Source organism: Podarcis pityusensis (genome assembly GCF_964106645.2).
Source record: "Podarcis pityusensis genome assembly, chromosome: 6".
In the NCBI taxonomy this organism is placed as follows: Eukaryota; Metazoa; Chordata; class Lepidosauria; order Squamata; family Lacertidae; genus Podarcis; species Podarcis pityusensis.
Window position 1 is genome coordinate 41,868,125 of NC_138030.1, and position 21,276 is coordinate 41,889,400.

General features: G+C 43.0%; 1 protein-coding gene across 1 annotated transcript; it reads left to right on the forward strand.

Moving 5' to 3' along the window:
• The first annotated feature begins 240 nt into the window (after positions 1 to 240).
• Positions 241 to 8,843, forward strand: PPP1R15B (protein phosphatase 1 regulatory subunit 15B). The gene is made up of 2 exons (XM_081010457.1): positions 241 to 1,984; positions 6,045 to 8,843. Exons 1-2 carry the CDS (start codon positions 701 to 703, stop codon positions 6,234 to 6,236), a joined length of 1,476 nt encoding a protein of 491 aa, XP_080866583.1. The 5' UTR covers positions 241 to 700; the 3' UTR covers positions 6,237 to 8,843.
• Positions 8,844 to 21,276: the final 12,433 nt, after the last annotated feature.

The following is a 21,276-nucleotide window of genomic DNA, read 5'->3' on the forward strand; positions in this document are numbered from 1 at the left end:
GGGTTGGAGAAGGCTGCTAAATAGTATGATTTCTGAGGTAAGTAACTGGGAGGTGTTTCCTCTTCCTCCTTGATCTTCATTTCTTTTGAATGGAACTTTGCTAATAAGCTGCACCTCAACAGGTATGAAGCGCCTTTAAAAAACAAAACGTTGCTGAATGTTTCTATAACCCTCTAATAATTTAGAAGAGCAACCGGCTGATGCAATCGCCCGCCTGCGCCAGTGTTCAGTCACCAAAGTGCGCTCTCTCGCTCTCCCTCGAGGGAGGCGGGGCCGCGAGTGTGCAGGGAACCAATCGCGAGCAGCCGACTGCTATCTAGCTTCCCCGGATGTTACTCGAAGCGCCACCCGGCCTTTAATCTTCCCTTTTCAGGTGTCAAGAAGAGACGCTTCTTTCGCTTCCGCGCTTGCTGAGGGGGGCTGCGTGTGCGCCTGCGCTCGGTAAAGGAGGGGTCTTCCCGCCCAGCGGCCTAACTGCTGCGGCCTTCTCTCGCCGCCATCTTGTTCCTCTCGCTTCAAACCAGCGACTCCCATCCAGCCCCGAAGCGGCCGCCGGTCTCCGCCGGGACGGAACATGGCGTGGCCCAAGCCGGGGAGAAGCCACCGCCGCGTCCTCAGCCATCCCCGAAAGGCCTCCGGAGCGGCCGGGCGACGCGGGGCTGAAGCGCTGAGGTGAGCAGCCCTGGGCGCACCCGTCACCATGGAGCCGAGCAGGGAGCGGGAGCAGGCGGCCCCTCGCCTCGGCGCTCGCCCGACCGCCTTGCCGCCGCCGCAACCGGAGGCCGACGCCCCGTTCTCGCTGCTGCGGCTCTTCTCGCAGCTGCTGCAGCGCCTCGTGCCGGGCCAGGCCGCTCCGCTCTTCTGGCTCCAGTCCGAGGCCCACGCCACAGGGCTGCCGCCGCTGATCGCAGTCCAGCACCAGCTGCGCCTGGTCGCCGCCTCCTCCTCCTCCACCTACGTGCTCGGCGCTGCAGACAAGGGCTCGCTGCCGGGCCCTCTCAGCGCTGCTTGGGAAGAGCTGCCCGAGCCCCGCTCCGCGCTCTCCAAGCTCCCCGAGATCCTCCAGCAGGTGCATCTGCGTGGGAGCAAGGCTGGGCTCGGCGCGCAGGACCCCGACGGCGGCTACTATAGCTTGGAGTTAGAGGAGCAGCAGCAGCAGCAGCAGCGGGACTCCTGGGCCCCGAAAGACTCGTTGCCTGCGGATGGCCGTGAGGAGGAAGCTCAGGAGCACCCAGGCTCCGGGGATGCCTGCGGGCGTCCTGATGCGGGGGATCCGTGCGGGGAGGAGGGTCTTTCCGAGGCCCCGTCCGACTCGGACTCGGACATAGAGCAAGATATCCCTGCGGTGACTAGGCCTGCGTGTCCTAACAAATTGATCGATTACATCCTAGGGGGTGCTTGCAGTGGGGAGGAGAGCTATGGGGAGGAAGAAGGCTCGGGCGGTGAAGAGGATGAAGACGACGACGACGACGACGGGTTTGACAGCGAAGGCTCCCTTTCCGAATCCGATGCCGCCAGCCAGGATGGGGAAAACATTCACTTGTGGAACTCCTTTTGTAGCCTGGATCCTTACGATCCTCGGAATTTCACAGCAGCTGTTCGAACTGCTGGGAACACACCCGAGGAAGCGCCTCCTGTTGAGTCAGAGGAGGTGGAGGATACTTCCTCGTGGACTGAAAGTTCCTGGGAGGAAGATGAGTGGGAGTCCAGCAGCGTGGATGAATCGGAAAACTTGAAATTGTGGAACTCTTTCTGTAACGCTGAGGATCCTTACAACCCTTTCAACTTCAAGGCACAGTTTCAGACTGCAGAAAAGAAAGGGAAAAGTGGCTTGAAAGGACCGACAGGGACAGGCCTTGGACCCTCTCAATGTAGCATCTTACTTAGCTGTCAAGTGCACCTGATCGATAACAGAGACACTGAGGTTACGGAAAATGTGAAGCATGGTGTCCTTTCTAGAGGAAAGTGTAAGAAGAAGAAAAAGGTATGTATTACATTAGTTTATTATGCAAGCAGGAGGTGCCATTTAAATATATATGTGTATCCTTCCCGATTGACCTGTAGAGTGGCTTACCACAGAGCTAAACATATGGCTGTAGGGGGCTGTACTAGATAACCCTCAGGGTCCCTTCCAGCTCTACAATACTATGATTCTATACCAAAGTAAGTTCTGGGAGGCCTACAACGGTAATAGAGAAACTGGCCTTCCATATGTTTTGGACTACAACTCTCATCAGCCCCAACCAGCTTGGCTAGAAGTCAGGGATGATGGAATGGTAGTTGAATGATATCTGTAGAGGTGCAAGTTCCCCATTACTGAACTATGACCTAAATTACTAAAGTTATGGTGTCACACTGTGGTAATTCCTGGCATAGCTGACTTGTTCTTTCTACTTTTTTGAAATTACTGTTCCTAAAATAGTACACTCTTTTTTTGCCCAGGACTGAGCTTAAAATAGAGTATCAAGTTGGGTATCACAAATTGGCTATCATGGGGCCAGGATAAATTTCCATAGAACTGCTTTGTAGATTGATTAATCCTGTGGCTGGAATAAGAATGTAAGATGCCTTGCAAGAATTTGTCTTTCTCTTCCACTTGCAGCACACATTGTGAAATCACATTTGGGAGCACTGTATGTATTGGGGCATGGGATACACGTTATACCATGTTTCTTAGAAGAATGGAGATTTCCTCCAAAGCTAGCATTACACCAACAATGCAAGTTAGTACTAAAATTACAAAGCTGCACATGAAGGGGTTAAATTTGTTTCAAAGTGATTTATGCTTACTTGTCTTACTATTTCCACTTCTGTACTTGCCTTGCATTTCAGAACTTCCCTTCCCTTCATTGCATTGTATCATATTGTAGATTCTGTAAGAATGGGGAGTTGACTCATGGGTGACAGGCTCCATGTGACTGGCAGGAGTTGTGCACCCTCTACTTTCAGTCACAATTCAGCCACTCTGTTTTATCCTAGACTCCATTCTCTCCCTGCCTTCCCTTGATAAATCCCATTGATTTATGTGAAACAAAGCTAGAAATGCTTTGAAGTAGTGCAAGTGTGGGCCTCCTTGTGCACCAATCTGTTCTTTCAAGCCTCCAGTCTGTTTGGGCTAACAATGATTAGCTGCCATGGCTTTCTGAGGAATTTAATACAATTACTTGACTCATGCTTTGTTTGCTTAATGTTGTTCTGTCACACCTAGCTTTCCTAGGAGAATGCTGTAGTGCAAAATTATTGTTAATCCTCGTGGATACTTAAACTTAGCACTGTTCAATGTAGAACCCTCAGAAAGGAGAACTCTTCCGTGACACATTAGAATGCAGTATCCATCTGTGTAGTCATGTTTGAAACAGTCTGTTTTGCTGTAGTTATTTGTGCTGCTCAGCAAAATAACTAGCAGGTGCATGTAATTGCAGCAGAATAAACACTTTCAGGGTCTTCAGAACTGACAAATACATTGTGTGTTTTTAAATCAGGAAACTTACTCTATTTAGGAATAGGGCAAGTGGCCTTAAGCTAGGACAAGCTGGAACTTTCCATTCATTTAGTTGTGTTGCTATTTGTTTATGCATTCCCCATGATGTTTTACCTTAAAATTCATTGTACAGTTACAACAAAATCAAGATAATTATCACAAAACTTCTGTTGTTTTCTTTATTTAAAAGGGAGTATTTATAATTAGATCAAAATTCTATTCTAGGCAATGGCTATAACTTTTAGTTTTTAATCCTTCTTTTTCTCCAAAAAATGCATGGTTCCTCCTAATTTATATTATATTTCATTTATATTATCCTGTATGATAGGTTACACACAGAGAGAGTGATCAACCCAGTCTTCCCAGGCCTAGTTTTGCAGCCTACACTTGTTTTTTCTGACTCCTGTTATAAAGCGAGGGGGTTGGACTAGATGACCTCCTGGTCCCTTCCAACTTTACAAGTCTACGATTCTATGAAAATATAGGTAGACTGCAATAACATGAGAATGATAATGTGGTTAATAAGCCATTTCTAAAATCTGCACAATTTAAGTAAAACTCTATGACCCTGATGTGCTACTTGAGCTTTGGTTTGCATTAATGTCAGTGTTCTCCTGAGAGATTTATGTTGTGGGCGTCATAGGCTGCAATCCAAGCCCCCTTTGTGGCTGGCTTGGGTGGGTGGAGGATGTTGGACTGGGTGGAGACATCTCTTCAGCTAACCCTCCTGGCATGGCGCTCCTTGTTTCACCCACCTTCAGCATCTCTGCCAGTGGTGACATTCAGAAAGCCCCAAAATGGCATTCTGGCTACAGAGAGGGCTGAAGGGCTGTCACATGACAGCATTTGACTGATTTAGGTATGAATGCAACACCAGCTTGTCATAACAGCTTGTCTGTCCCTTCCACTTCTGTTCTGAGCCAAGGTTGGGATTGCCTTGTCCAGCTGAACTTTGATATTAAGGATTGCAATACAGTTAGGAACTAAGGGATGTGTAACAAAAAATATGCATAATAATTCATGATGTCTAGATATACATGGATTACCTTTCTGTTAACCAAACATAGAATTTCAGAAATCCCTGGAGTGGTGAAATTACACATTTTAACTCAACCTTCCCTGTAAATCGCTCACAGTCACTTCTCTCAAAACAAATTCAACCCCCTTGTGTATTTCTTTCTAGTGATACAGTAAACGAACAAGGATCTGTGTGCAATATATACCTTAATGTTACATGACCTGGTAATGGTGCCCTGGAGGATACCTTGGAATGATGTAAATGGCAAGAAAGCATAAAGCAGAGGCAGAAGCTGATGTAACTATCTAGGATTCTTGTGTCTCACTTTTTGAATGAAGATTATTATAAACTTTAAGGGACCTGATATTATAAAATATGTATGGGTGTGTATTACATGCTCTAATCTTGACAGATTAAGGAATTCAAGTATTAAATTCATAATTTCTAGCTGTAAAATTGCCTAAGTAATAGTTGATTAAGACTGCTTAACAAGCAGTGTTTGCAGTGCTGTTTAAAGAGAAGGGGGAAAGGGCAAGCAGCCATGTTAGTCCTTAGAGAGAAATCCACAAATAACACTAGGGTAATAATGTTATTAGGTCTAGTTAAATGATCACAGTAAAGTAAAAACCTTTCAGATTAATAAAAAATATTTATCAGAATGGGAAGAAAAAGACATTGCTTAGCAAGATGAAAAAGCCCTAGTCTGCACAGCAGTTCATAATAATAGACTGATCCCTTTGATGTATCTTGGACAGCCATACACAGTAGTACCTCTGTTTAAGAACAGCCCTGTTTACAAACTATTTGGTATACAAACTACACAAAACTGGAAGTAGTGTTCCCGTTAGTGCACTTTACCTCGGTTTACGAACAGAAGCCGAACAGTGGAAGGGCACCAGCGACGGGAGGCCTCACTAGGGAAAGCGTGCCTTGGTTGAAGAATGGACTTCTGAAACGGATTAAGTTCATAAACCAAGGTACCACTGCAGTCGTAAACGTTTTTAATAAATGGTCTCTTCTGACACAGTTGATTCATACTGGCCTTGGAAGGAGACCGACATTCGAGATTGCTTCTGTGTGTTCATCTATAGTGCTGTGAGTGCATTTTTGTCAAGCTGGGGAAAGATTTCATAACACATCAGAATTTAAATGTGAGCTTTGCTGACTTCCATCATATGACGTCTGGAAACTTCCTTCATAACTATCTGCAAGTTGGGTAGGTGTGGCTTGGCCAAAATGGCCTTGTGGATCAAGTGGAAAGGCCCGGCAAGCCTAATTAAAACAGCAGGCCAGCAGTTCAGTATTGTTCATGGCTGCTATCCATTGTGCCCCTTAACCCACAAGCACTGATCTTTTTAATACACATGAAAATGAATAAAATGTATTGCACAAATGTCACAGTTTAGTCCTCTCACCTAGGTGATAAATACTTGGTAACTGCGTATTTATGTTTTTCCTTTACTGTGCTTTAAAAACAAATGTAGAATTAAAATAGATGCTATTTAAATGCAAGTTGATTATTTGATCTAACTTTGTCTCATGTAGGTGACCTTCCTTGAAGAAGTTACTGAGTATTATGTGAGCAATGAGGAAGATCGGAAAGGACCCTGGGAAGAATTTGCACGTGATGGGTGCCGGTTCCATAAACGAATTCAAGAAACTGAGGCTGCTATTGGATATTGCTTAACAATGGAGCACAGGCAGCGAATATTTAATAGACTCCAGGAAATGTTGTGAAATTATGTTTTCTAGCACCTTAATAAAGTATAAAAATAAAAGGGTAATGCATTTTAATGACACATGAGCTTCTTATTAAAATGGCGGCTGCCTACATGATGTAAAAGTTGGGGGGCAGTAGTAATTTAATGCTGCATCTCAGTACTCTGCAACAGATAATGCTGTATGTGTATGAATGCAGGCTCCATTTGGTATCATCAGGCATGATTAGTGCATAACTCTTCCCTTCTAAAGCCAAGTGTATCTGCTTTGGCAGAAGCCAATCCAGAGATGCTTCTCTCTGCATGTGCAAAGAGTGCTCTCTCACATATAAGACAGACAAATGTATGAGTGTGGATTTTTTGCACTTTTTAAAAGGGAAAATATTTTGAAGTATATTTATTGGGTTTGGAACCCATCAATGCAGTTCTGATTTAAAGTTTGCATATTGCAGTCTATTCTTTTTTATTTAGAACTTGTGTATAATAGAAATTGCAAATCTTATAGTAGTACAGTGGTACCTCGGGTTGCAGACGCTTCAGGTTATGTGAATTCGGGTTGCGCACCACGCCGAACCCAGAAGTACCAGAACGGGTTACTTCCGGGTTTCGGCACTCACGAATGCACAAAAGCACTGGATCGCAACCCATGTGTGCGCTGTGGGTTGCGAACGTGCCTCCCACACGGATCACGTTCGCAACCCGAGGTTCCACTGTATATCATTCTTGAATCAAACATTACCCATCCTATATATATGTATTTCTCATACAGTCTCTAATGTTCAAAAAGACAAGAATGATACATGTTTGTTACATCTTTAGTTTTAAAGTATTTGCTTGTTCCAAGTCATTTGCAATAATCTGCCTCTCAAACTGTACCATACTTGTCTCTTATGATCAACCACCTGAATTTAGGCTGCTGAAAGAAGGTAACTGTAGTATCACTCTTAAGAATGGATTGCTTAAATTCTAAGACAGTTCTGCTTATACTTCTTGGACCGTGCCCAGCTAACACATCCTGTTAGTGCAAGGAATTCTGCTTATATAATAGGATTCCCCCCCTCCTCCCCCACCTGCACCTAATGCCATCCCCAAGGGTTGGAAGAACCCCTGCAACAGATTTAGGGGGCAGTATCATTGGCACAAGTGGAAATTCTTACACTGATGGGACTGTGACATAGCATTCCTTTGGCTACAACCCCAATTCATACAGGCACCTATAATCAGCTGAGCACTGTGAAAAGAATAAAGCAAGATGTTAATTTGATTAGTCTCTGCTCTAGTACACAGATATATCTACACTCATAGTAAATAGGATTTAGTCGTTAACAATTTGTAATTCCCATCAGCTATGATGTTTACAAAAAATCAGTATTAATGCAATTGTTCACAATAGCATCATAACTGGTTGTAAGTCTAATTCAGCAGCTAATTCTTAATGCATTCATGTGATTTGGGATGCATCACGTTATGTAGCTATTGGTCAAAAATTATGTTTGTGTTACCAAGAGTTGGATTCATGTTTGTATTACAAACAATGACTTCATGGCCTAGATAAAATAGCTCAGAGTCCAGAGATTTTGGAGTAAAACTCGGTATGCTACTCTTAATAGTACAACTAAAAATAGTGCTCTCTTCCTTCTGATTTAAAGCCACACAAACATTAATTGGAACCATTTTGCCCTATTTATACCCTGAACTTTTTCAGTTGTAAATTCTAATTGGATAAGCAGTTCTCTTTACAAAAATAAATCAATACAATACACATGGAGGGAGGTGTTTATGATACAGAGGTGTTTCTGATTTTTGATAGCTTTCATTCACAGTATGCTTTATTTTAGACAATGCTTATTTTGAAGTGGTATTTTTTAAGCAGGTTGAGTTGTCAGCAATGGCCTGCTGTAGAATTTCATTAATCGATCTGGATCTGTGCTATGACTGCAATCCTGTATACATTTCCCTGGGACTAAGTAAAATCTGAACTCTGGATTAGGCTAAATAAGGAGGGGCAAGGGAATCTTTCTCTTTTAAGGGCTGCATTCATTTGGAGGTAATATGAGAATAGATGCTAGCAATATGTGTAGCCTCCCCCTTTTCTCTAGCAAAGTGCATCCCATCTTCCTGTGTTCAGCTCATTACAAAGTGGCAGGATCATCTTTCTGTAGATTAATGATTACACTGAAAATAGAAAATCTTCCCACTTTGATACTATTTTAATTACTGTTTTTTACTAGTCATCTGCAGAATACTGGGTAGAAAGGAGATTCTAGTTCTCAATTTGAAGCCATAAAAACAGGACAGCAGACTTCCTGAAATAGAATTAGTCCATTCTCTTTCTTTAGAAACATTTAATGGTGCTAAATGTGGCAATGAAGTATGTCTTTCAGCTCGTTTTTTTCATGAAAACCCACTACTTCTAAAACTTTAAATCAAAACCGTAATTGATCAGAATTTTATTTTTATATTGTTTTAGGAAGGCAAAGTTAAGAGCCAGATAACCTTTCACTTTATACAGATTTAAGTGAATTTGATTGTATCTCATTGGGATTTTATATTTAAAGTTATATTTCTGTATATAATAAAACAATTTCCAACTAATCTGTAAAAGTAATAAATACTTTGCAAGCTACCTTCCTGTTGTCTGGACTATTGATATATATAGCACCTGTAATGGAAGAATGGGGGCAACTGGTGGTTTCAGAGCTGTGCAGTGTTACTGTGCATTGCCTGTGGAAAAACACTTAAATACTATACAATATACTATATAAAAACTAGTATTTGGGAATCGGCGCAACAGCTTATTTAGTATTAAACAAAGGCTGGTTGATAATGAGTGTGTTATTAAGATTGGTTCCATTCGTTCCTTCCCTCCCACCAATTGATTGGTTGTGTAGGACCTTCAGCTAGGCCTTGCTTTCCCTGTGCATATATCCCAACTGCCCAGATGGCTTTAACATGGATAAGTGGGATAAAAATGTGTCCTGTCCTCTATGACTCTCTTCCTAGGCATGCCACTTCCAATACCATGTTGTTCACTTTTCTCCTCTCCACTAACCTGCCCATCTCTGATCATATCAAAGAAGAAGCAGTTCAGTCTCCTTGTGGCAGTCATGTTGTGAGCACTGCCTCTGAAGAGGTGGAGAAAACAGGACTTCCGGGTTGGCGCCTCTGGCAATGGCGGATTTCCTCCGATCGGGAGGAATCCGCTCCGTGGAAAACAGGGTCTGAACTGCCACGGCGAGGCGGAGACCCATCAAAAACCACAGGCGGGAGAAGCCTGTGGACGTGGGATTCGGCTGGCACCTTTGCACCCCCCCTACTCGCGGGGAAACCCAGTTTCGGGGATCCGGAGCGACGTGGGGTGAGTGGCGCGGTGCTTCAAATCGACTGCTCTTTTCACGGAGTGAAGCCGCATTGCTGTTGCCGGAGAGCACTGACTTTTTCCTGTGGACAATTGGACTTTAAACAACTGCCCGTGAGTAGAACGGAAAATTGGATTAAGAAACTTTAATTTGGCACTGAAGCGGGAAGGTCTAAACAGGAAGTCCGCCTTACGCTTTTGTAGATAGATTGAAGCAAAGACACGGCAAGCTAGAGTTTAGAAAGTCGTCTGTAAAGGATCAAATTTTCATCATTTAAAATTACTGAACCCCCCTTGGAAGCAGGAGAAGAGGGGGGGAACCTTTTTTAGACTGTTTAAACCTGCAGAAGAGAGAGTAAAGAAAGGTAATTTTCCACTGTCTTGAACCTGGGAGCAGGGTGTCAGGACAGACGTTTTGGGGAAGTTCATTGACTATGGACAAACGTTTTTGACAGATAGTTAAAAGAAGAGAAACATATTGATTCCATTGTTCTCCTTCGCATTTAAAAGGAACAAAATATTGACAAAATATCTGAAAAAGGAAAACTTTGTTGCTAGCTCTGCTTTTTTTTATATAAAAAAAAAAGATGGATACAAATAGAAATTGTTTCCCCTAGAGGGAGCTTGTGAAACTGTTATTAAAGTCGAACCGGGGAGTTTTGCAGCTGTAATAGATTAAGATCGTGGGACCAGACTTCGACCTTGAACAAGAATGTGCTCAGAGGCTCTGGTGCTTGCCTTTTGCAAGACAAGTGCTTTATTGGAACAGTTACATGAGAAGATGGATTTGATGACTGTTGCGATTGGAAATTTTGGACAGGCAGTGGGTACCTATATAGAACCCACTCAGGAATTAATCCAGGAATGTGCTTTGACAGATCAGATGAGGGAGGAGGTTGTTGCTGGACCTTGGGTGGCAGAGATGGAGGGAGCTGTGGCCCAGCAGGAACATGAGTTGTTGGATTTGAGGAACGAACCTGGAAAAAGTCAGATTTGGAGAGATGGAGTCCAGTTTGGCTTGGAGATGGGGGGCTGGATAGACCCCCCTATGCAGGGATGTTTTGACCTTTCAAGTCTGGCTTTGGGCCGGGGGGAGCTCGGAGTTGTGGGGGCCTTTAACTTTGGAGGGACCTTGAAACATGCCTTTAAATATCACATGGATTTCAGTGTTGACTATGGAAAAGGGGCTGACTTGTCGAGAAGGGACAAAAATATTGTTAAGCTGGAGTCTCCCCGAGTGAAAGGAGCAGAAGACAAAGTAAAGTACAGGTATAAACATGAAGAAGACCTGTGGAAGGGACATGGAAAAGACTTAAGAGCCTCGGATATAAGGTCACCAGGTTGATGGACTAGATGGATGGGATAGAAAGGACTGAGAAAACCCGAGACCAGGAAGAAGAGACGATGGATGAAGATTGGAAGAAAGTTTTAAAAATTTATTTAGAAAAGTATCGTAAAATTAATGAGTATTAGAAAAATGTTGGAATGAAATTATTTGGCTTTAGCAGAAATGTTAAAAAGAATTATGTAAGAATATGTTATGGTTAAGAGAATTTGGTATAAATAAGATTTAAGTTTTAAGTTTTAGGGTTTTTTATGGTAAGATAAGGTTAAAATAGATTAAGGTAATTTAATGACAGAATATTGTGAAAGATGGAAAGGATTTGCTGAGATTATTAACAACTAGAATACAAAAAAGGGAGGTGTGAGGAGGTTGATGAAATAAGTTAATGACAGTTAAGGATCTGGGAATATTGGATTTGTTTTAAAAAATTTTGTTTATTTTTGCTTTTTGATTTTGATGCATTGTGTGTTTTGTTTTTTCTTTTTGACTTTGGTTTTTATTGATTTGTATTGCTTAATTGTTACTTTTATCTACTTTTTTCTTTCTTTTTCTCTTTCTCTTGTTTTTTCCTTCTTTTTTCTTTGTAACTTTAAAATTCTCAATAAATTTTTAAAATAAAAAATAAAAAATGAAGAGTTGGGGAAAACAATGAACCTGCTAGTTAAGCCAAATGAAATGCTACAAAATGTGCCAATAACTCTTAAGTCCTCTTGAAAGCATGTTAAACTTAGAACCAGTTTGGTACAGTGGTCCAAGTGTCAAGACTAGGAGCTGGGAGAGCAGGGTTCTAATCCCCACTCGGTCAGGAAGCTCACTGGGCAACCTGGAGCTAGTCACTGCCTCTCCGCCTAACCTACCTCACTGGGATTGTGAGGATAAAAGGAGAGGGTGGGTGGGAGATGCATGTATGCCTTCTTGAGCTACTTAGAGGAAAGGTTGAGACAAGATGACCCTTAGGATCCCTTCCAACTGGACAGTTCTATGATTCTATAATATAGAAGGAGCTTTAAATTGACCAAAGTAGCAGAACTGAGATCAGCAAAAAGTCTGAGGTTTAGGAAATTGTTTCTATGTAGGAATGGGCTGATTTAGGAGTTCCTTCACACTGTGTGTGTGTAATGTGTGACTTACACACTTGGATTTGTAGGAGCATATTTGTCATGATATCCAGAATAGGTTGGCGCTTCCTGCTGAGTGTACACTGATGGCAGACTCAGGTTTGCTACGATGTAATAATAATAATAGTAATAATAATTTATACCCAGCCACTCTGGGCAGCTTCCAACAAAATATTAAAATACAATAGTGCATCAAACATTAAAAGCTTCCCTAAGCAGAACTGCCTTCAGATGTCTTATAATGGTAGTTGTTTTTCTCTTTGACATCTGGTGGGAGGGCGTTCTACAGGGCAGGTGCCACTACTGAGAAGGCCCTCTGCCTGGTTCCCTGTAACTTGGCTTCTCTCAGTGAGAGAACCGCCAGAAGGCCCTCGACGCTGGACCTCAGTGTCCGGGCGGAATGATGGGAATGGAGACGCTCCTTCAGGTGTACTGGGCCAAGGCCTTTTAAGGCTTTAAAGGTCAGCACCAACACTTTGAATTGTGCTCGGAAACATACTGGGAGCCAATGTAGGTCTTTCAAGACTGGTGTTATGCGGTCTCGGCGGCCGCTCCCAGTCACCAGTCTAGCTGCTGCATTCTGGATTAGTTGTAGTTGTAATGTGTGATTAGTTGTAGTTGTAATGTGTGAAATGGCCCAAGATACTGAAAAACTGGAATGGCAGGATATGGGGACCAAGGAAGGGAAAGGGTTAATCCAATCTATGTTCATCACAAGCCTTCATAAAGCATGATCTCAAGGGAATAAAAACATGCACACACACAGCATTGCAAGGCTGAAAGCTAGATTTGGTGAGGTTTGTGTATCTAAGGGTGAAAATGACTATGTCCACAAGGTGGCAATAGCCACCTTTTAGTTACAAAATCCAGTGCTGATGCTCTCCCTAGAGAGGTTCACCTGGCGCCTTTAGGCGTCAGGTGAAAATGTTCCTCTTCAAGAAGGCCTTTAGCTGATTACCATCCAATACCCTTTTAAATGTGTTGTGGGAGTGGGGAATTCTTGATTTGTTTTTGTTCTTATTTTTATTATTTATTCCATGTTTTTTATATTGTATTTTTTTATGTTGTGAGCCACCCTGAAATCTACAGATGAAGAACAGTATGCAAATTTAATAAAAAAATAAATAAATCTTAAAAGCAACCAAGTAGGTTTGAGATCCTAGGAGGGTATTGTCGAACACTAAATATATATGAAAATACGAGTGCTCTAAAACTATCATCTTGCAATTCCTATGATGTTGCTGAGAAAGGCAGAAGCCAAAATATTTAACTAAACAATTGCAAATCTGTCTCCGTGTGGTCATTCACATATAAATATTCATGCCTTTTTAAAAACAAGCTGATTTTTATTGTTTTCCAATAAACATTAACATCAAATTTAGTTAACAACAGCAACATCAAACACTAAGAAGAGGAATGTTAAGTTCATTCATGAGCTGCAGAAATATTCTGACAACCATGGACGTAGCTTTGTGCATCAACATTTCCACACAGTGGTGGACTTTAAGTCATTAGGAACCATAATTCTGATGATGCCACAACATGTCTTGCTGGAAGCAGTGACTAAGTACTATGTATACCTTACCTACCAGCCAGAACACACAACATTAACCCATTGTCTCCTATGCTAACTTGGAGGTGGACTTTTTCACTGATAGTACCAGGGTGGTGGAATGGTCTCACTGCTGAAATATGAGAAGTCCCATCAGAATTGGCATTCTGCTGGCTCTGGAAGACACACCTGTTTAGACAAGCATTCCTCTGATTGCGACTTGAACCTCCTGTTTTAATTGCTGTTTTAACCTTTTTAATTGTTGTGTTCTTTAAACGGGTTGTTATATTGCATATTTTAGTCGTGCATGGCTATTTTTATGTTTTGATGAAATTGCTTCATTTGGCATTTTAAATTTTGTGTGCTCATATTTTTTTGTAACTGGCTTTATGCTTGTAAACTGCTTAGAAGCCTCCTTGACAGTTAAGTGATATATTAATCAACAAATAGCAACAGCACAGTTGGGGCCCTGCAATATGACAGCATTTGCTCCAGTCCTTCAGAAGAATTGCCTTGTACAGAACTGGTGCAGCAGAGAAAGTAACAGAATCAATACGTAACGCTTGTCACCTATTTACCTAAAACCTCTCCAGCTGTTGCATCAAAGCCCTACAGCTGTACTCTTAAACGACCCTTCCTTTCACAGGTTTTGCTTAAAGACAAGCCCCTCCCTCCCCCATTTACTTGCACATGGGTCACTAACTGGAAATGCAAAACCAGGAACAAGCCCTGCAAATAACTACACTCCCTGCCTTTACTTGAAAAATACTACCACGGGACCTGCAGCATCAATGGCTCCTTAACTTGAACATCTTCTAGCATGTAAATTATGGTCTGTCTGCTCTGTACTTAAAAAAAAAAAAGTTTCATAAGGAGACTCTTGCTTGAAGCTACTGAGTTGGAAATCATCTGCTAATTTGTAATATAATAGTAATAATAATAAAACCTTTATTGCATTAGCATACAGCCATAGCAAAATAAGACAAAAATACTAGAGACAAGCAACCAAACAAAATTCAAAGTGATATTACTGGCGTAATGACATTTAAATTACCCTAAGACAATAATGTAAAGATTTAGTTGCCAGCGCCAAGAATCTAAAGTGCGGATGTATATAAAACATAAAATGGCCCCAAAATAGGCTCGGCACATTGGGTTGAAAAAGTAATAAAAAGAATTAAAACAGGTCCAGGTCTAGGACTCACTACCCAGTCAGAGTAGCCCTGAGTTTCAGAGCCTGCACTATAAAGATTGCCACCCCACGTGAAATTTGGGGATTTGCGTCCACAAGAAGCGATTTCAAACAGTCTTCCTTAGATGTAATGGTGGACGGGATCAAGAGGAGGAGCTTAGGTCTTATTGGCTCATAAATAGGGCAGTAGAAAAAGAAATGTATGAAGTCCTCTACTTCATTCATTGTGCATGGACATAAACGCTGAGTAATAGGGGTCTTAGAGTAAATCCCCTGCAGGAAGGCCGTGGGTATAGAATGGAAACGGGCCATAGTAAACGCTCTTCTCAAATTGGGCTCCGTCAGGTCTATCAAGTAGTTGGCAAGTGATCTTACCACTTTCACTTTAGGGAGCCACATGGAGAGGCGAGCTGTAGTGGACTGTGCCCGGTCCATGGCCTCGTCTCTTGTAAGAATCCAGGCCCGGATTTTATGTTGGTCCCAAGATGACAGCGTGTCGAGATCTGGGAGGGAGTAGCGTGCAGTAATAGTCTCCATGGCCTTGGACCATTTGTTGGTATGAGAACAAGTTAAAAAGGCTTGCCTAGCTAGTAGGGAACCTGGGGCATTGATTAATTTACAATAAAAACTAATGATTCTAATGTGGGCTCTCGCAACAATGGAGGGGAGGCCCAGTTCTGTTCTTAACTGTGCAGCAACTGAGCCCTTAGGGAGGCCCAGTATCTTTCGTGCAAAAGAGTTTTGCAGAATCTCCAGCCGTTGTAGTGTTTTTAAATTCCACCCCCAGATTTCAACCCCATACAGTAACATCGGGAGGACTTTGCTGATAAATGCTTTTCTGATTGGTGGAACCAACTGGCCGCCTTTTGCATAGAAGAATTTCTCCAAAGCTTTGATGGTTCTACGGGCAGCCAGGATGGTCATATTTAGGTGAGCTGACCAGCTAAGCCCATGCTGAAAAGTGATACCCAAATACTTGAATGCTGAACAATATTCAATAGAGTGGCCCTCAAAATTCCAGAAAGGCTTCCGAGTTTTCATGCCAAAAGTAAGAATTTTGGTTTTGGCGAAATTGATTTTGAGGGAGTTGGTGTCACAATATGTCATGAGCCCTCTGAGCATGTTGTTTAAGCCCTGCTTGGTTAAAGACAGTATCACCATGTCGTCCGCATAGAGTAATATGGGGATCTTGAGCTGTTGTAAAGAGGGGGCAGATTGATTTAGGGCCTTCATGGTTGTAACGATGTCATTGATGTAGAAATTGAATAGAAAAGGGGCCAAGAGGCAGCCCTGTTTGACCCCTTTATTCAGAGGGAAAGGATCAGATAGAGCTCCCAGAGGGCCGAATTTTACTCTGGCCGATATGTCATTATGAATTTCCATAAGAAGGTGGAGGAGTCTCTTATCTATGTTAGTGTAACTAAGCTTCTGCCATAGCCTATCTCTGGGGATGGAGTCAAAGGCGGAGGTCAGGTCCACAAAAGCCGCGTGTAGTTTGCAGTTGAACCTGTTTAGGTATTTATCAATCAGGGTAAATAGAACAAGACATTGGCCAGATGTGCTGTGACCTTTACGGAAGCCAGCCTGTTCCGGGTGGAATAGCTTTGTTTCTTCTGCCCACTCGATTAATTTCTCTAGCAAGAATCTAGAGTAGACCTTGTATGATATGTCCAGCAGGCTGATAGGTCGATAGTTACGCGGATCTTGTGGGTCCCCCTTTTTATGTATTGGGATGACTATGCTCTGTTTCCAATTAGGTGGAATCTTAAGAGTAGCATTAATAGTGGTGAAGAGAGATGCTAAAATAGGGGCCCACCACGTCTGGTTCGATAAGAATACCTCAGGTGGTATCATATCCTCCCCCGGGGATTTATCCCCTGAAAGCGTGCTGATTAGTTGTATACATCTCTCTGGGGAGACTGGCTCCCAGGTGGGCAAGGCAGATGCTGGAAGAGTGGAGACAACATTTACTTCGGGATCTGGGGTGGAATACAGCTGAGCAAAGTGAGAGTGCCAACTGGCTGCTGTGATGTTATTAGCGATGAGTGAGGGGGGTCTTAAACCTGCATTAATTAAATTCCAGAATTTCTTGTCGTCACGGGTTTTAATGGCCACTGACAGTGCCGTCCAGCGTTCTTTCGCAAAGAACAATTTCTTATGATGGAGCAGCTTCTTGTAGTATGAACGGAATTGGGCTAACTCCCTGATTTTGCTCTGGGTGCTGTCTGATTTCATATCAGACTGAAGAAATCTAAGCCTACTTCTGCACTGTTTGCATTCTTGGTCGAACCAAGTTTGATTCTTCCAGGTTAGAATCGCACGGGAAGGTTTCGTAAGTGAAGGAAGCAAGAAGGCTAGAATTTGCTGGAAAGTTGAGAAATGATTCACATTCATTGTTAACAGCTGAGCTTTCAGGGCTAGGATCTCAGGGGAATTTAGGAGGACTTTTATGTCTTGCTCCAGATAGAAATCCCACTTCTTACGTCCGGGAGCTAAGATCAGTGGATCCTGGGGGTGGAGTGAGCTGGGAAGCCCCAGCTGTGTGTGGAGGAAGGAGATGGCGATTGGAAGGTGGTCACTTTCGGTTCTGTTGAACACATTGAAACAATATGCCTTATCATTAAATGCCGAGGAGGACCAGATGTAGTCTATAACGCTTGCCCCTCTAGATCCTAGAAAAGTATAGAATCCCCCGGACCAGTCTTTGGGTGTGCCATGCAAGCTGTGCAGCCCGCAGTTTATGGTAAACTCCAGCAGTATGATGCCAGCCCTATTAATGGTCTTATCATGTGAATTCCACGTAGGAAACCACTCCTCTTCTATGAATAATTGCGACTTATCGGTGAATGAGCTTATATCTGCTCCGATTCTGGCATTAAAGTCCCCCATGGTTTTGCTTAAAGACAAGCCCCTCCCTCCCCCATTTACTTGCACATGGGTCACTAACTGGAAATGCAAAACCAGGAACAAGCCCTGCAAATAACTACACTCCCTGCCTTTACTTGAAAAATACTACCACGGGACCTGCAGCATCAATGGCTCCTTAACTTAAACATCTTCTAGCATGTAAATTATGGTCTGTCTGCTCTGTACTTAAAAAAAAAAAAAGTTTCATAAGGAGACTCTTGCTTGAAGCTACTGAGTTGGAAATCATCTGCTAATTTGATACTGAGGAACTTGGAACCCAAGAGATGTCCTATGCATTGTTGTACCACTACAGAAAATGATCCTCTTTCTTCAACTTGCTATGTCTGTTCATCACCAGCAGAGGGTGAGTCATACCTATGTTGAATGGCTCTTCTCTCCATTCATTCTCTGTTTAGTAACATGGAATGCTTCTTGCCATCACAAATGAATGGTTGAGTCCAGTTAGCAAATTTTCCTCCTTCTCTTGGCATGGTGTGTGTGTATATGCATAAGATTAGAGCTTTCGGTTTATTCTCTTTGTCACCTATTCCGGAAGCACCCATTCAGTGGTTGACAGTGGTTGACAAACGAGTCCAGTTAGCCACTTGCTGTCGTCATCTTCCAATTCAATCTGGTCCAGTCTCTTCTTCCTTCTAAGTGCTGGGCAGCACCAATCTTATTGTTAAGAGAAACCTCACCCTGACACTTGCTCATTCTTGAGAACTCACTCATTCTTCCTCACACCCTTGCCACAACCTAACCCTTTAAATAATGAAGAGCTTGCTCCACAACCCACATGCCATGAAAGTGAATAGGCCAGATATGAAAATGCCTTGTGCTCATGAGGAGCTGAGCAACATTTTAAGAAGGCCTTGCCTTGCATTGAGTCAGATAGGCTTGCTATATTTCAAAAAAGTAAAATTCCTGACGCCCACAAAGTTGTTGAGCTTCTTTAAGGAAATTGGTGATTTTAAGCATTTTGAGCTGTTTCCAATACCGTATTTTTCGCTCTAGAAGACGCACCAGACCATAAGACGCAACTAGTTTTTGGAGGAGGAGAACAAGAAAAAAAATATTCTGAATCTCAGAAGCCAGAACAGCAAGAGGCTCCATAAGACGCACACACATTTCCCCTTACTTTTTAGGAGGGAAAAAGTGAGTCTTATAGAGCAAAAAATACGGTACTTTTTCCATTGTGGTGCCATACATCCAGGTTTTCCCTGGCATTTTGCCAATTCGGCAAAATTCCCCTTGATGCCATTTTTACACCCCAAAATCAGGACATGTCAGGAATTTTCCTGACATATGGCAAGCCTAGAGTCACAGCTGATGTCAAATTACTAGAATAGGGCTCACTGATTTGGCATTCCACAGCACTGGTACAAGCAATGAAAAAGTCCACCTCCATGTTAGCATAGGAGCAGCGGTGGATTTGGAGCTTTCAAATTTCAGCAGTGCCCTGTAGAATGCCAAAATTCGGTGCCCCAGCCTCTCGCCTTCCATTTTAAGTCATTGTTGCAGCCCCTCCCCCCGTGGCGCCCTCTCCTTTCAGTGCCCAGTGCAGGCGAACCAGTTGTGCTCCCGTAAATCCACTTCTGATAGGAGACAATGGATTATGCTATATATTGTGGATGGGTGTAACCGCCACTGATATGAGAAGGTGGACTGATATGAACCACATAGTTGCACAGTTCTCCTGCTCCGTGAAGTGGTCCAGATTCAGGTTGATAGTGAGCTTTCCAGGTATTGCATTTAGGTTACTATTAATTACATTGATATCCAATCTGTTCTCTGAGTTACTCAAGATAATGTACATTTTTATCTCCCCCCTGTTTTACACTCACAGCAACCCTGTTAGGTAGGTCAAGCGGAGGGCTTGTAACAGGCCCAAGGATACCCAGTGAGCTTCATGACTGGGTCAGGGTTTGAACCTGGATCTCCCCAGTCCTAGTCTAACAATCTAACCACTTTGCCTCATGGCCTCTCTGGACCTCTCCACATCAGTGCGACTAAACTGCTCAGACAAGTGAAATGAGATTTTTTAAAACCAAAAGCAACAAAATAGGTATGTTTTTGTCCTTGCATTTCTATATGAGTTGAAATATAACAGCACACACACAAAGAATGTGTCAAAGTCCTTCACCATCCAATGTGTTGTTTACTCAGTACCGCCTCTTTAGTGTTGATATTGGATTAGATTAGGACACAGCTTCAGGGTGCATAATAAACATTAACCCTCCCCACTGATTCATCCTTGCTAATGCCCCTCTAGTTCCCCCCACTTTCAGCCAGGTTTCAGTGGTAAACTCAAGAGGACTTGTGGGCAGAAGTCCAAGACCCCACTCAATAGAGGGTACTTAACCACACAGCAGGGCTGGTTTGTCATGTTTTGGAGTATGTGAAGTATTATGTGTTACAATTTAAAGAGCCCACCTGCAAGACCACAAAGTTCAGTGGCTACCTACTGCACCACTACTATGGCTCGCCTGGTTTATAAGCTTATCTGTTGGAAACCTCCTTCCTTAGAGGTTTTCAAGCAGAGGTTGGATGGCCATCTGCCATGGATACTTTAGCTGAGATTCCTGCATCACAGGGGGTTGGACTACATGATCCTTTGGTCCCTTCCAACTCTAAGATTCTATGATCCTATGAAAACAGTAACAAAATAAATGAATAGAGGAGCATGGTGGGATTTATCAGAGAGATGCATTAATCCCACAGTTCCATGCACTACTTCTCTTCTGCAATTTCCCTCAGGTCCCCACTATTATGTTACAAGGAAAACATGGTGTTGTGATCCTTAGGTTTGCTTCAGAACAGGTAGTTCCACCATCAGGGCTTAAGGGCTACAATTGGGACACATCATGGCAGTTATCTCGTGCCTTTTAAACACACATTTGTTGCACGCATGCTGTATTTTTACATATGCTTATTATAAATTCAACGTAAAGCATGAAGCATCTTAGGGGTCTTGAAAATGCCTTGTATCACTCAGCACTGGCCTGTCTTTGCCAGGGTGGAGTGGGAAGAAGCAGCTCTTTTGGTACAGACACACCATGACGGCCAAGCCTCAAGATCCCCGTGGTTCTGACTGGTGTATTCTTACCGATAAAATTCTGCCTGTGCAAAGCCTTAGCCCTCCAGATGGCCAGTAAGAATTCAGAGTGCTTTCCATTGTTTTGTTGTTGTTGTTTAGTTGTTTAGTCGTGTCCGACTCTTCGTGACCCCATGGACCAGAGCACACCAGGCACTCCTGTCTTCCACTGCCTCCCGCAGCTTGGTCAAACTTTCCATTGGACAATTGCAATTGACAGCCTTGCTGTGGTCTAAACCACTGAGCCTCTTGGGCTTGCTGATCAGAAGGATGGCAGTTCGAATTCCCACAACAGGGTGAGCTCCCGTTGCTCGGTCCCAGCTCCTGCCAACCTAGCAGTTCAAAAGCACGCCAAAAAGTGCAAGTAGATAAATAGGTACCACTCTGGCGGGAAGGTAAACGGCGTTTCCCTGCACTGCTCTGGTTTCGGTGTTCCGTTGCGCCAGAAGCGGCTTAGTCATGCTGACCACATGACCCGGAAAAACTGTCTGCA